Raw genomic sequence first — 16,573 nt, 5'->3', positions numbered from 1 at the left:
TGTCAAGTCATTTTGCTTATGCAATTCCCCTTTTATTTTAAAACTGAATTCAACGAAAAGTTGAAATGAAACTTTAGGGCATGCAGTTGGGCAGCTGTTCTAGCCAGGAGCCCAAATGTGTTGTTTTCAGAGAAATGGTCCTTCTGCCTTTTCTCTTTATTTTCTCCTTGGCTTCTTCTGAATAAGCAATTTTCGACAGCACATACGACAACTTGCTCAGTGGACTTGGAAACAATGGTATGCCATGGTAGTTTTACCTGGTTTCTAAGGAAGGGGATGAGATTAGCACACTGTCCTTGGGAATCCAGATTTCTGCTTCAGTTTTTTTCAGCTCTGTATCAACTATCCTTAGTAGCTTCAGTATTATAAAATGAGTTTAAAGAGACCTTTGCATTAATTCAACCTTTTCACATGACAAATGGCAGGGGAAATAATGGCAGCCATGAAATGCTTTGTCATAGATTACACCGTGGCTCCATGACCAGCAAATGGGCATGGTAGAACAAAGGTTAATGTGCAATCCCAATCAGATGCCAAGATTCAGGCAATAAACTACAGAGACATGCCCAGGAAGCTCTGAGACTGTGCATTTCCCTGATCTCCAGATCAGGGATGCCTCTGGCAATTCCGGATTAGGCAAGTAATGCCTTAACTCACCTCAAAGCACAGAGTAAATGATAATGTCTTGGATTTCCTGTTTTGGTAGTAATCAAAGTGACCAAGTGATTTTTGAACCAAGATCATTTCAGAGCTAATTCAAATGCCTGATTTACAGAGAAGCTGAAACATGGGCTGGGAAAATGCTTTCCCCCCACAGTTTAGTAAAACAAAAACAAAAACAAAAATCCCTAGGCAAAACTCAGAGATGGGGTCACAATGTCCTGTTGTACATTGGTCCTCTAGTTCCATCCCTAGTTCCTGGTGAGGTTACCATTTTCATGGAGGCTTCAGGACCTTTCATGTTTTGTGTCTAAATGTTTCATGGTGCAAAGACTAGCAGTCCTGTACCAAAGCTGCAATATAGATACTTTCAAGGACTGCTCTGACAAGTGTCAATATGGGGCCCATGAGCAGACTCAGAAACATGTAACTTACCCCATCTAGCCCTTGCTACTTGTCTACTTAGTTCCTAATTTTGCCCAGCACAGAGAACTTTCTGAGACTCATAAAACTATATAGTGATGGCCCACCACTCTATAGAATTTTATGACTCACTTTGGGGGATATCATTCTGAATGGTGTTTACAGGGTGGAAGGGGGTGAAGTCTAGATGGTGAGGAGGAGAGGCAGGCAGATCTGTTTCCCTGTGAGAACTAAGAAATCATCCTGGTGATCCTAAGTGTCTAATGACAGGTTGTCCGTGGGTCTCTGATTGCTGTAGAATGTGCATGCAAGTCCTGGGACCTGCTCTGGTGGTTATTTGAGTGGACATTTGGATCTCTGGTTGGCTAGGTGATGTAGATTCCGGGGACTGTATCGGTTTGCTCTGTCCTGGGCTGGCAGTCAGGGTGATGTGGCCTAAGAAACTGGCATTCAAGGACTAGAGATAGAGTGGAGTCTGCTGTAGCAACCAATGTCCTAAATGCATACACAATTATCTCAACTTTGATTTTTGATGGAAAAAAGAATGTCAACTTTTTGATGTTGAGTAAAAAGTTAAAGATTTGATATACCCTGGGTGTTCTCTAACTGGTCTCTGGCTGTCCTGCTGACGCTCTGCCTGTGATTTTTAAGTGTGGTGTGTTCTGCATGGACAGCTACAACATGGACCAGCTCTGATGCAGGCTCCTCACTAGTGCCAAAAGAGGGGCTTCTGTTGGTCTCTCGGCTTATTGGAGTCTTTATCATTGGGAAGCTCCTTGGCCTTTGTGGTAGGTGAAACAAATATGGGAATTCTTGCTCTAGTTCTGAAAGGCCTCTGCCTGGATGGATATACATTCCTTGTGCTTACACTTCATTGACCCAAGTAGGTCACTATGGCTCTTGTCTGTCTTCAAGATGGAGTGGAACAATCCTGCTTTGTACAATCAGAATGAAAGTTGGAAATATTAGTGACCATCCCTAATTGCTGTCATATGATTCCTGTCACCCAGATCAGTTAAATAATTAACCACTTTAGAAAGTGACCACACAGTTTGACATCCCTAATCAACTTCTACTACTTCACATCCAAATAGTGCCCTCATATAAGCACATATTTGATTTCAATTTGGTGTACCTAAATGACTTTATGACATTTAGTTCTCTCTGCAGTATTCTAAACAACATGTATTTTATTGTTTTTATAAAAAAAAGTAATAAACACTCAACAAGCTTGCAATTGATTTGTATGTAAATGTCAGACTCTGTTACTAATGATTAAGATATCAGGTTATACACAGCTATAAAATGGAAAATTATGATAGCCCTCATTGGAACCAGCAGCTAATTGATAATAAGGATGATATTTTCATTTTATTGTTTATTAAGATCGCAATTTAGCTTACAAAAGCCGATAGCATCTAAGTTGATTTTGTTGAGCACAGTGAAGGGCTGATAGCTACTAAACATTCCACAAATTACACAAAGAGTCACTGTTGTAGTTACAACAATGTTTTCCTAAAATAAAAAAAAAATCAAGACCGAACGCAGGAGTCTACTTGAATTGGTAATAAGTATGATATTCCAAAACATCCTGGACAAAACATACTTTATAATCTTCGGGCCAAAAAATAATAGTTCATTTTCTTTTTTTCTTTTAATTGTGAGAATACCATACAGAGGAGTTACAATTACATGGGCAAGATAACGAGTACATTTCGTATCAAGCATTGTTGTCTCCTCATTGTTTCCCCTTCCCATCCCTTCCCATACTCCTCCCCTCCCCACACCCAGTCCTCCCCCCAACCCCCACCAAAGTTGTTAAGTTCGTTTTTCGACATAACGACTTGTACATCTCATTGTTCTGAGCTTCAAAGGTTGCACAAGAGGGTTACAGTTTAACATGTCCATCTAAGTGTCCAGTGCTTTTTGATCAATCACCCTCATTATCATTCTTCTCCATCTCATCTATTCCCTCCTCCCCTAGATTCATGGGGTCAAATACAGCAAGAATACTCAGAGGGATAAGGGAAGTGGAATAAGTTAAATCATTCATTTTTTGTCTTTGTTTTAAGATAACAGGGTTTTACTTAGGTGAACTGCAGAGTCTTTCGGCCTGTTTGGCATACGCCAGTATGTTTTATTTCACATGAATTAGTGAAGGGCTGTGGCTCATCCCCCTTCACGGCACCTGCAAAGTTATGTGTAGCTATGGCTGGGTGGCTTGGTGGCTTCTCCCATCTCTACGTGCAGCCTGGATGTCAGAGTTGTTCCCACCGTACAAAGGGCCTTCAGTAGGAATGGGTTATTGCAGTCCACAGTTCCCATGTGGCTCAATTTTGGCCTGGTGGCTTCTAATCTGATCACTTTCCCCATTCTGGTTGTGCTTATTGTAGAGAATCAAAGGAGAGGAAGTGCTCTTTGCCTGACCTGCCATGGCTATCATCCACTGGAACACTGTGACTTCGGGTATCTGTCCTCAGACGTTGGGAGATTTCTGTTGATTTACCTGAAGCACTTGGAGGATTGATGCTATTTCTAAGAACAGCTCCTGAAATATTCCCACAATCCACTGAGAGTGTGACACTTGACAGACTTAATTTCTAAAGGAGATCCTAGAAAGAGAGGAGTACAATACTCCAGCATCCGCTCCTCAACCAAAGGACACTTCATTAAAAAAAACATAACAGCTGAACAGAAACTCCTCAGGGATCAGTTGCATCTGCATTCAGAGTAAACTCATCTTGGTTCAGCCCAGATTTTGGCGTTAGCATTATAAGGCCAGCATCCTCAGAAACATTTCCATTCTTGGGAAATTGACACACTGTTAGTTTTGGACTCTGTAATGAAGCCTGGTGAGTTTTTTTTTTTTTTTTTTGGGTCCGGTCGTGGGGCCTGAACTCTTGGCCTGGGCGCTGCCCCTCAGCTCTTCAGCTCAAGGCTAGTGCTCTACCACTTGAGCCACAGTGCCACTTCCAGCTTTTTTCTTTTTTGCTTATGTGGTGCTGAGGAATCAAACCTAGGGCCCCATGCATGCAAGGCAAGCACTCTACCACTGAGCCACCTTCCCAGCCCAAGCCTGGTGATTTTTGTGTGTGCTTCCTCCTTCCCTCTGTCTCCATTTAACTCTGCATGTGTGTGTGTATAGACACATGTTCACATATGTTCCCAGGCACGTTGGAATATAAACAAAAACATCTACATGTGTGCCTGGATATAAATATACAAAGGAATCTCATCCTCAGTACCAGAAAGGACCATGGTCCTGCTGACATCTTGATGTTAATCTGGTGAGGTTCACATTCAACTCTGACCTTCAAAATTCATGTTGTTTCAACCACTGTTTTTTTATTGAGTATTTTCAGCCCTCAAATTGAAATACTATGAAATCTCCTTTAAAAAAAATCTATCCATTCAGAAAAGTATTGGATTTGGGATATTTTTAGATTTGGGAATGCTCAATGTATAGTATCTATATAAATGATCAGAAATGAAAAAAAAAATCTTTGAAACACTTCTGTTTCCAAGCAATTCAAATCAGGGATCCTCAGGCTGTAATTTACTTAGGTAGAAATATGATTAAAATTAATACATCATTATTTAAAATGCATGATCTTTTATAAATATCAATATAAATACCATTTTGTAAGGCAAAGCTAAGCAAGGATGGCACCATGTTTTGATTAATTTGCTGGCATTTTTCTATGCATGTTTTTGTCTTGTGAATTTTCTGATGGTCTCCTTGAACGATTGATAGTTCAATTGTTCAATTCTTATTGAGTTATGATGACTTGGGATTTTTCTTTTTCTTTCCCTCCCTCCCTTCCTTCCTTCCTTCCTTCCTTCCTTCCTTCCTTCCTTCCTTCCTTCCTTCCTTCCTTCCTTCCTTCCTCCCTCCCTCCCTCCCTCCCTCCCTCCCTCCCTCCCTCCCTCCCTCCCTCCCTCCCTCCCTCCCTCCCTTCCTTCCTTCCTTCCTTCCTTCCTTCCTTCCTTCCTTCCTTCCTTCCTTCCTTCCTTCCTTTTCTTTTACTATTTTTGAAACATTGTATGCTACTTTTTGTTTATTTTGGTGGAATTGGGGTTTCAGCTCAGGACCTTGAGCTTTCTAGGTAAGCACTTTAACACTTGAGTCATGCCCTCAGTCACTTTTTCTTTTTCTTTTTCTTTTTTTTTTGGGGGGGGGGTCCAGTCATGGGGCCTGCACTCTGGGCCTGGGCACTGTCCCTCAGCTCTTCATCTCAAGGCTAGCGCTCTACCACTTGAGCCACAGTGCCACTTCCGGCTTTTTTTTCTGCTTCTGTGGCGCTGAAACAGAGGAGCAGGGAAGTTAGAGCATCCTCCAGTGGGCCACAGGCACGGAATGTTCTAGGTTCCAGAAGGCCTGGGAGAAAAGTCTCACAGTCCCCAACTATGGAGACACAGTCTCCAGACTGTAAGGGAGTCTGGAGATCACTGTTGACAAGTGCCTTTGACTTAGCAACTCCCTACAGTTGTGGATTTGAGGAACCGTAGCAAGCAAAGCTCAATTGCAACATCCTGCTTGCCAGAGTTTGTAGCTGCCATTTGGCTTCTTCCTCTCCTTCTTCATGGTTTCCTAGTGAGCAGATTCCTAAAGAAGAGCAGACAAGGTTTTGGAGAGTGATAAGACTATGGTGTAAGACTGTAAGGTAGTGGTAGGTGGTGATAAATTAGCACTCACAAAGAAATGCAATTGGTTATTGCATTGGTTATTATGATTGACATTTTTGTTTTGTTGTTTTGTTTTCCTGGCTGTCCTGGGGATTGAATTATAGCTAGGCAGCTACTCTACTACTGAACCACACCTCCAGCTCTTTCTTGCAAAGGTTAGTTTTGAACTAGAATCTTACTTCCTGCCTGGGGTCATGCCTGGACTATGTTCTTCTAATTGAGGGCTTCTCTTCTTAGCTAGGGTGGCAGTACGTTCCACCATGCCCAGTTGAGGTGGAGTCTTGTAGACTTTTCTAGCTGTACTGGCCTAGAACTGAGATGCACTTGATCTTGGCCTCCCACGTAGTTAGGATGATGTATATGTACCACCACCCTCAGCTCTGCTTGAGAAGGCATCTGGTATGTCTATCCAGGCTGTCCTCGACCTGTGATCCTTCCAATTTCAGTCTCTTAACTACCTAGGATGACAGGTGTGTCACTGGTGCCTAGCTAAGAAATGAGTTTCTCACTATGGAATCTGTTGACTTATCTTAGGTGGTTCTGAAGCAACGTGTCAGGGTCAAGTATAAGAATTATCTTGGGAATTGCAAATTTTGGCTACATTCTTCAGCTGTGTCTCAGATTTCTCCCCTCTCCCAGCACCAATAACATCACAGAAATAATGGAAAGAAACATGCAACTAGTCCATAGTGAGCCAAGACCGAAAGACTCGATGTAAGATGAGGCTACTTTTACAATCCAGGTCATTGTAAAGAAAGCCAACAAATTCAAGGCAATGGAGGCAGAACCTAAAATGTGAGAGCACAAAGGAGCTTCAGAAACAACCAACGTTCCAGCCCCAGCCTGACCTTTAGCAACTCCTGGGAGACGAGTTGAAGCTCTATTGAGGCACTTTCCAATAGCCCCAAGCTTCTGACTCAGAATCTTGGGACAAGGCCTAGGGAATCGAGGTTTTTTGAAAAAGTGATGCTGATTTTGATGTTCTTTTTATGTGCCAAGTCTGGTGCTTGGACTTGGCCTAAGCCCTGCTCTTTAGCTTTTTTGTTTTTCCTCAAAGCTAGTGCTGTACCACTTAAGCCACACCTCTCCACTTCTGGCTTTTTGGTGTTTCATTGGAGATAAGGATCTACAACCTCTCAGTCTGCCCTGGTTGGCTTTAAACCATAATCCTTAGATCTCAATCTTCTAGCTAGTTAGCATGACAGGTATGGGACATGGGTGCCAAACAAGTTCTGGTGGCTTTGATTTATAATCGGTTTGGAAACCCTCCATGTAAAAGTTACATGGAAACATGAGTCAGCTGAGTTCCTGGAAAGAAAACAGCTATGCAAGCTCACCTGGAAACTTAGTGTGGTAGCAGAGTTTGAAGAAAAGATTGAAGTTTCAATATTTAATAATAATGTAGAATGCTTCTGTAATTGCTTCCTGGTCCCTGCTGGGAGCTCTGTGCACCAGAGATCGATCTGGGATCTTTAAGCTGGGAAGTTCATGCTATAGTATGGTGGGAGTCCTCTGAAGTTGCGATTGAGGGTGGATTGAAGCGGGGTGGCTAAGACTAGGGAGAATATTCTGGTTACTGTTACAATGGTATTGAGTGGAATAGAGGAGGTGGTTAGGTAGGACAAGGAAGGACTGGCTAAGGGCTAGAGCTGAATAGCAATGGAAATCCTTGGTCCCAGGAAGTTGACAGTGGGCACTGGAACCCAGTGCCAGAGCCATCTTGAATCCACATGAAGACTGGCCAAGTGAAAAGGCCATGCCTTAGAATGCAGGTTTTACTTCCCTAAACTGTGCCCCCACTGCCAGATTAATCCTTCCAGATTCACGTTACCTGCGAATTCTAGCAACCAAGTGCATTCTTGACTTTCTTGAGATTCCCAGAGCCACATATGTAACTAAGCAGTAAGCAGGCCTGTACCCAAAGTTGATCTCCAGGAGACAGCCTGAAGACTTTTAGCTCGAGACTTAAGTCTAGGCTACTGTAGCAGCCTAGACCTCTGATTCTGTTTCATACCTTAGACAGTGTAGTCGTTTCTGTCATGAATAGTTAGCAGATGCAGGGTAGTTCTGTAGATCTGCACTGATCTGCTTGGAAGAACTTGACTTAGCTTCAGAGAGCCTGGGACCTTACCTGGCTCAGGGAGTAGCTGGGAGCTGCTGGGAGCAGCTGTCATAGAAGTGATGGGTAGATGTTTGTGTTGGAGGGCAAAAGTTGGTGGCATCTGGGTATTTTGTTTGGTCTCTCTGTTTTATTGGCTACTTTACCTGATTTTTTTATTCCTTTGTCAGTGGTGGGGCTTGAACTCTGGGCTTGAACTCTGTCCCTGAGCATTTCAGATCAAGGCGAGTGCTCTACCACTTGAGCCACAGGGCCACTTCCGGGTTTCTGGTGGTTAATTGTGAAGTATCCCAACTTCCCTAGGTTGGTGGGACTCGAACCCACATCGGCAAAAGGAGTCACCAACATTCAGTCAATAAGGCTAGGAACCTTTATTAGCCTCGGCATCTGACCTTTACTAAACTAAAACAGTAAAGACCAGCAACCAAGCTCTCTTGCAGCAGAGTTTTAAAGGGGCAGGCAGGTCACTTGTAGGTGGTAGGGTACATGATAGCAAGCAGATTTACAGAAGAAGGCCTAGCAGCTAGTGATTACAAATAACAATTATAATTTCAATAAACAAGGCAATAAGTCACTGAAGCAAAAGTTACATTTCCAGACTTCCCCTTTGTTTCATTCTTGATAAAGACTTAGCTGACCTTTATCAAAATACATTCCATACTTCATATATATATATATATATATAAAAGATATGGTACAGAGGGGTTACAGTTACATGAGATGTAATGTAAGGTAATGAGTACATTTCCTATTGAGCATTGTTACCTCCTCCTTTGTTTTTCCTCTACCATCCCTTCCCTCCCCACCTCCCCAACTCCTCCTCCCCTCTCCCCCAAAGTTGTAAAGTTCATTTTCAACATGGCATCTTGTACCTCTCATTGTTACAATGGGTCAACCTGTATCCTTACTTAAGAATTTTGGTTTTTTCCTTTCCCTTCCCAAATTAGAAAAATGTATAGACAAGATGCAGGGCACTGGAATCAAATAAAGTGAAATCAGGGGTTATACCATGGGGGAGGAACATACAAAAGAAACAAAAAAAATCACATGGTACATTATAAATACGCTACTTCTTACTTATCATCTCCAAAATCAAACGACCCTCCAGGTTTCCTGACTCTGAGTTTCACTGTTATTTACTACACTTAACCTGTCTAACTCCTTAATTTTCTCTGAGTCCCTACTTCTGAGAAGTTTCTTTAATGATTCACTAGGAGTTTCTCTCTACAGAGAGGTCTGTTTTGTATGCTTACCTTATCCTTGGCAGTTCAAAGGGGAAATAATGGGTAACATTAATTGGGGTACTCTTGGAGGCTTCTATCCCAGGGGAGGAAGGCTCAGGGGAGAGTGTAAGTTTCTTGCAGCAAGAGGGAGTGTGGCTAGATAGTAGGAAGGATTTTCTGCAGGTGAACAGTAGCTTGGATGACCTACTTCTGGTATGTGTGTGTGGGGAGGGTTACCTCAAATTGGAGATAAACGTCTTCTTGCCTGGGCTGGCTTTGAACCACAATCCTCAGATCTTAGCCTCCTGAATAGCTAGGATTACAGGCATGAGCCACAACTTCTAGCTTTACCTGATTTTTTGTTGCTGTTGGTGGTGGTTGAACCCAGGGCGTGGGTGCTGTCCTTGAGCTTTTTCACTTTGAGACTCAGTGCCTCAAGGTTTTCTGGTGATTAATTGGAGATAAGAGTCTTATGGACTTGCTTCTCCAGGTTGGCTATGAACTGCAATCTTTAGATCTCAGCCTCCTGAGTAGCTAGGATTATAGGCATGAGCCACCAGCACCCGGCTTACCTAATATTTATAGGGCACAGTATTTGTTGTTTTCCAGGAGATGGAGGTGTGGGAGATGAAAGGGAGTTTGTTGTCAGGGTTGTGGTCAAGGAATGATGAAGTCTCAAATCTGCACAGTGGGCACTATGCCGTGAGGGTCTGTTCATTTAGTACAAAAGGGAACTAGAGGCCTAGGACTGGACGTATTTTCCACTTACTGTTGAAACTAACAGCAGGATGGGTTAGGAACCTAAAAGAGGAGCGGCTGTTCTCAGTCCAAGAGCAAGACATGCCCTGAGCTGGAATGTTTTACAGGCTTCACGTTCTCTACACTGCAATGCCTTCTGGAGAAAAACGAGGAAGAACAGAAGCTGTGGTCTTCAGAGAGATGAGAAGATCCCCAAGTTCTTCTGTCCCTGCCTTCCAGCAGTATCCTCATCATCAGCTTAAACCAGAGGCTTTAAAAGCTGCCACATTTCTGGGCTTGTCATGGTGGCACACACTTGTAATCTCAGCTAGGCAGATGGCATAGGTAGCGGGGAATCCACGACCCAGGCCAATCTGGGCGAGGGGGTCTCAAGACTGTATCTAAAATAGAACAAAGGCAAAGGGTTTAGGATTAGGGCCCAAGAGGTGGGGTGTCTGCCTAGCAAAGACAAAGCTCCGAGTTCAAACTCCAGTAGCACCAAAAGAAGCAAGAACAAAACCAAAACCTTCCACACAGTTCTAAAACTTTGCAAACTCCTTTATAACTCAGGATCGCATGAACTTAGAACTTTGGTTGAATACACACCATAGGTCTCCTTCATGACCTAGGGACTTGATCTTGGAAATGTCAAAGCTGGGACTCTGTGGTAGAATGCAGGAGCTGGAGACGCCTGTCACTCATACCCATCTCCGGGGAATGGTATTGTGTAAAATGCACACTGGCCCCAGAAGGACTCCTTTCCCCCAAAACACAGACAAACACAGCCACACAGCCACATAGACACACACACACACACACACACACACACACACACACACACACACGCCAGGCAGGATGTGTTACTGCCAGGCACAGTTGTAAGAGTAATAAGGGAAAAGGCATGAACAGCCCAGCTGTGGCTTGTACCTTCTGACTGGCTTCCTCCAGCGGGTGGTCAGTGAAAGGTAAGAAATCCCATCCTGTAGGTATTAAAGAAAAACTCCAACACCAGCTTGGAAACATCAGGGCACGTGTCTTGCTACCCGTGACTCAGTTTACCCATGCTTCTGACTGCTCTTTCTGGCTTTCTCGCCCTCAGCAATTTGAGAACTTGTCTTTCTGATCTCTATTATTTCAAATTCCAGAAATTGTTACTTGATTTCATCCTGCCTCCTCCCTCCACCTCCCCTACCCCAGACAACTCAGATCTCATGATAGACAACAGCTCTTTTATCTTTTGGGTTGTCTGTATAGTTTGCTCTATTATCAGGAGACCTGTAGAGCAGGGATATGTCTTTTTTTTCTAGTCATGGGAGGAGATTTTTCCTAGGCTTCCTGTGGTCCCATGTGCAATCTTCTCTGAAAAAGTTGAGAGTAACAGATGGCCATGTCAGAGTACCTCTTGGGAACATTGGACCGATAGGTCAAAGTCTATGACCAGTGAAATTTTTAAGGTGAAGAAACAGTCTTCCTGTCTCAAGACAAGGAAGGATGCTCTCTTCTGTCTACTGGATTAACACACTGTGTTTCACTGGTCACAGGGCATAAAGAGAATAAAGAACAAGAAGCTGGATTCCCTTCCAGAACTAGTAGGGTTCATGCCCTGAGAGGGGGTTCAGTGAATTGGCACACAAAATGTGCTATGTACAGTTCTGGGACATGGTAACTTGTCTTTGTAAAGGCAGACGTCAGCTGGAGCAGTCCTTGCAGCGTTTTCCAAACCCTGACTCATGCGGCTAAACGAAATCATGTGGCAGTGCTATAGTTTTCCAAGGAAAAGACAGGATGAGAGAAGCCAGATGGAGGGAAGAGGGCCCAGATTCCCCCCTCCCTTACTCCCCTCCCTCCCCCCTCCGCCAAGTTCAGATCAGAGCAGCAGAGTGCACTGGGTTTCAGAGGAATAAGACTGATGTGGTTTGGGAGTTAGCCTCTGAGTAATGCCAGAGTCTTAACTGGACGAGTATCAATGATTGTAGGCAGTGGGATGTAATGTATATTCTACAGTTGTTCTCCCCAGAATTCAGCTGGATGCCACCTGCCTGGCTTGGGTGTGCAGGAAAATGTTAATCCAATGCTTTCAGACTTTCTGGTCTGGAGGGTGATCTTCCCAGGTCTGATTGCCTCATACAGAGCAGATGGCTCCATGGTTCTTTCTGTGTGTCTCTTTCTGGACAGCTTTCCTGTGGCTCACTTAGAAGCAGATTAAAGTTACATTCTTAGTTACTGAGTTTGAGAATGCCTGTGGTTAGAAAGAACTCGGGAAGACTGGAAATAAGGCTTCTCCTAGCCTGTTGCCTGGCTTCCTACTTGTTCCCAAAGACCATGGACAGCAAGATCAGATGTGTGTCAAACCAGAAATCTGATCATCTAGTTTTGTTCCATGTCTCTGTCTCAGATTTCTTCTGAGACACACATTAGGGCAAAAATTGAGAGGCTCTGTGCATTTCATGTATTCTATACTGTCCTTTCCCAGAGAAGGAAAAAAAAACCCAAATCCCTGAGGTCTAAGGACAGAGACACTTAAAGCCAGGCATGCCTATTAGAAGCCTACATGTCCTAGAATTGGGGTCCCTCCATCAGCCTGTACCTTCCACTGTCACATTTCTCTCATGCTTGTGCTTCTTTCTCTTTGTTTAAAGGGGTTTACAACGAGCCTTTCCCAAAGTAGCTTTGAAGAAACATTCTACAAGCTCGTTTTCACACAGAGGTCAACATTGCAGCAAGCATGTAGAAGATGCCCAGTTAATAACAATTTCTAACAGCTAAATGTCTTCTTCATGCAGGGACTTTAGGGTTTGGGCACATTAGCTAATTTAGTCCTCTTAAGCAAGCTCTTGTGCATGCACTGTTTTTACAGGTCTCCTTTCAGTCATATAAGTCTGATGTTTTGCAAAACAAAGTGCCTTCCTCACAGGAGGTAGGGCCTGCGATTGTATCCTTCACCTTTGCCAAGTGCACACCTAAGTACCTTTGTTGACCATGCCTGTGCTTATTATTTCATCTGACTCTGGTGGCAAGCATCTTTATCACGACTCTCCAATGAGAGGAAGTGATCTGGAGTAAGTTCCAGCAGTTAGGAGAGAGGCCTCCAGCCACGCTCCACCTTGCTGCAGTGGACTCGAGTCATTGGAGAAGATTATTTACCATCTCTGCTTTTAGACATGTCCTTCGTGATTTTACTGCACAGGTAATTAGAAGCCGTGCTTCTTGTGTAAAAACTCATTTTGTGCGCAGGTAAAAGCTAGTCAGGAATGGTGAGAAGAGAGCCAGGTCTCAGACCTAGTCTTAGGTCCATGTCTCGAGCAATAGAGTGCTCTGCTCAGAGCACCATCCACTCGTTAGGATGAAGGAACTCACTCCCCTTGTGTTCATGGCAATGGGTTAATGGCCAGTGGGTCTCTGGTGAATGTCTCTCTGGGCATTGGCCTTGGCTGGAGAAAGCTGCTTCCCTCTGGGGTATGCTCTTCTGTCTGGGGAAAGCCAACACATACTGATTAACTGGTAGAGGTCATAAAAATCTCTTCTCTTTCTTCCAACTTGGGACAATTCAGAAGGGTTGTCATATCTCTAGAGTCCTCCTCCCCCTTAGGACTAGTCTAGAAACACACTGGGCCAGCCCCTCCTAAGTAAGAGAGCTGTAGGATTCAATATCCACTTCAAATCAACTAATCCATGATGATGTGTCCCCAAAATAATTGCTTCAATCCATGCAGATCAGGGCTGTGTGCACCTACTTTGGTCTCTAGGACATCCTCTTCAACCTCAAGCTATGGTCACACTCTATTTCTTGAGACTTTCAAGCCAAGAGATGCACAGGAAAGGAAGATGTCACCATGTGGGCAGGGTGATGGACTCTGACCAGAGAGAGGGGTGGGTTTTGCTTTGCTAGTGAGCGTATTTGGCATGTACTGGTCTCTTGATGTCCCATCAGCCAGGGTTGATAACAAGTAGACAAGAGCAGAGACTGGTCATTAGAAGAATATGAGGACCAGGAATTTCCCCCCGCAAGAATGAGGGCTCTGAGTCAACCCCGCACGAAAGCAGTCTGGACCAGAAGAGGGTGAAAGAGGTTAACTGGAAGAGGTTAGCTGAGGGTGAAGGAGAGTTGAATGAAGGTTCAAGAAGAGAGTGACTTATGGTCTTCCAGCCAGCTGCAGCAGCTGGAGAAGGGCTCCTGTTCCACTGATTAGCGTGAGGCTTCATAGACTCTTGAACGTTGTTCAGAACATAATATGTAAGTACAGGGATGTGAGCAGTGCAAGGGGGCGGGGGCGGGGTGAGGGTGGGAGTGGGATCTGTGTTGTGTTGCTCTGACAATTCCTCTCCCAGGATGACAATGCTTCCCTACAGCTGCTAGAGGATACCACTGGGGCTCAGCTGGGATTCTCCTAATAGACCTTCCATCAGCCTTAATCCCAGAGGAGCTGCACCCTGCACCCTCTCTGTGGTATCTGTTTGTGCTGTGGAGGTGGAAGGCAGAGCAGTCAGATCAAGGAAGGAGAGAATGTGTCACAGGAAAGACTGGGGACAAGAATGATGGTTGTTAAGGAGGCATGGCTGGAGGCTCTTTCCGAGGAATTGGCTATAGGACTTGGGGTCTGGGATTGCCCACAGGAGCAAGAATCTCAGGGTGGTAAAGGGTTTTCTGGTGCTGCCTATTCAGTTCAAATCTCCACAAAGACCCATCACCAAGTCCAAAAGTCCTTTGTGAGGGACATTGCTCTAATCCCAACTTGTCACCCTATTGTCATCTTTCCCCCACCCCAGTTCAACATGAATTCCCCACTGGAAAAACATGACCCCGAGACGACAATACAACATGTGTAGATTTTTTCTGTGTTTCATTTATTTACATTTTTTAAATATCCATTTAAAAAGCACAAGTCTCATCTTGCATGAAAATGAGCAATGCCAGCATAAAACCACAAAACATTTATTGATATTCTTCAGGACCCTTAGCCTGAGCAGAAGGAGGGAGGGTAGGCTCATCTCTAACACTTGGCAGGAACTGAATCAAGACTTCCAGAAAGCAAGTAATCTGCTCAGTGCTTTCTGACTAAGGGTGCCTGATATTCATAGAAAATACGTTAAGAAAACTCCATAACTGAAGCGTAATATGCTTTGAAAGATTACCCATCCAACCCTATTCCTTTGGGAATGCTGAAATTATCTCAGCTTTTCTCATGTTCTCGGTCAGTCTCCAAGGAAGGTGGTTATTTTTGGCTGTGGAGTTCATAGTTTTTGATCTAAGATCTTCATGGAGGTCTGGACCCATTTCTGCTTGGGGTCAGCACAGATCAGCTTGCCTCGTTTGGTCTGGAAGCTGTGTTGGGGAGAGAGAAAAAGCAGTCAGAAGACTTCTCTTGGGAAAAATGTTCCCATCCAACCCTGTATAGTCAGCTCATTTGCCATGGAGGTAGTGGGGTGCAGTGGGAGAGAAAAGTAGGAACAGAGAAAGGATGGGACTGTGGGAGTAGGCCCAGTAAACACATCTGTTCTCTTTACTGAAAGGAGCCAATGTGGCCTGAACAAGCTCCCAAGCAATGTTGGCCGGGGGCAGACATTTCATCTGTGAAAATTCATGGATTGCATTATAGATGTCAAACTAAGTCAGGACCTCTGGCTTAGTTCTTGATGAAGACACAGGTTTTCGATTAGTGGGAGATGGAGCTTGTCTACTCACATTACGGCTTTCTGGGGACATTTGCTGTTGGTGATTCTTCTGTAACTCTCCAGCTGCTGAATGGGGAGCCTCTTCATGGAAACAGTGAAGCAGCAGGTGGTCGGGATGGTGGCTGAATTAGGAAGAGAAAAAAAAAAACATGCTCATCATCATGTCACATGCAAACACCATGCAGGGAAACAAGTTGATGAGGTGAATGACAGAGATGGGGGGAGTGTGAGGGAGAAAGAAAGAAAGGAGGGGTGGGAGAGAGGGAGAGAGGAAGAGAGACAGCCTGCCCAGACTTCGATCTGGCTATTCCACAGGGTAGATTTGGGGCTGGGTGTTCTTGCCCACTGTGATGCCTCATGCCAATCATGGAATTACAGGGCTTGTGCTGAGTCTTGGAAGATGTTTGCTGGTTCCAGAGGTGGGATGCTTTTCTATAGAGAAGAAGGGGGCTTACCTGGCTCAGCAAGCACCTGGGAGCTGAGGACCATGAGCAGCAAGCACAGGAGTGTTGCACAGACCTTCATAGCAGAGGATGAGAGAGGGAGCATCCTTATGAGAGCTGGAGGTTCCTGAGCCGGTCTCTGACTCTCTACTGCCTGCTGGGTCTTCTCCCAGGGTATTTATAGGGAGCAGAAGGGGTGGGAGCTTCTAGAGAAGTCTTTGCCCACACAGGGTAATAGGTCCTGACCTTCTTATTATGCCCCAAGCTCCTAGGAAAACGGAAGGATGGGAGAGACGTAAATTTGGGGGCAGGACTTGGCACCTGTCTCCTCTATCCTGGCCGGGGGTGGAGAAAGGAGTGTGGGATTATGAAATGTAATCAAACAGTTGCTGCTAGTAAGAGAAGCAGGGACAGGGAGGACATGGGGGATGTCTATGTATTGAAGAACTTACTTTGAAGCTGGGTGCTGGTGGTTCCTACCTGTAATCCTAGCTACTCAGGAGGCTAAAATCTCCAGGTTCGAAACCAGACCAGGCAGGTAAATTCATGAGACAATTATCTCTAATTAACCGCCTCCCCCCCCCCCAAAAAAAAACCAGGAAGTGGAG

General features: G+C 44.5%; 1 protein-coding gene across 1 annotated transcript; it reads right to left on the bottom strand.

Annotated features, from left to right (window-relative positions):
- Positions 1-15,032: 15,032 nt before the first annotated feature.
- LOC122118599 (eotaxin-like) lies at positions 15,033-16,087 on the bottom strand. Its single transcript, XM_042692440.1, has 3 exons — positions 15,978-16,087; positions 15,533-15,644; positions 15,033-15,172 (listed from the first exon to the last, which is right to left on the bottom strand). Exons 1-3 carry the CDS (start codon positions 16,069-16,071, stop codon positions 15,082-15,084), a joined length of 297 nt encoding a protein of 98 aa, XP_042548374.1. The 5' UTR covers positions 16,072-16,087; the 3' UTR covers positions 15,033-15,081.
- Between the last annotated feature and the right edge of the window lie 486 nt (positions 16,088-16,573).

This window comes from Dipodomys spectabilis, unplaced genomic scaffold, assembly GCF_019054845.1.
Source record: "Dipodomys spectabilis isolate Male_0828 unplaced genomic scaffold, ASM1905484v1 ptg000004l, whole genome shotgun sequence".
In the NCBI taxonomy this organism is placed as follows: Eukaryota; Metazoa; Chordata; class Mammalia; order Rodentia; family Heteromyidae; genus Dipodomys; species Dipodomys spectabilis.
Note: the sequence above shows the minus strand (reverse complement) of the source record. Positions and strands in the feature narration are given on the sequence as shown.

Coding starts and splice junctions, on each gene's coding strand:
- LOC122118599 (XM_042692440.1), bottom strand. CDS start 16,071: ATGCTCCCTCTCTCATCCTCTGCTATGAAGGTCTGTGCAACACTCCTG. Junction 15,645..15,977: donor CCAGGTGCTTGCTGAGCCAG/GTAAGCCCCCTT, acceptor TTCCTAATTCAG/CCACCATCCCGACCACCTGC. Junction 15,173..15,532: donor TGTCCCCAGAAAGCCGTAAT/GTGAGTAGACAA, acceptor TCCCCAACACAG/CTTCCAGACCAAACGAGGCA.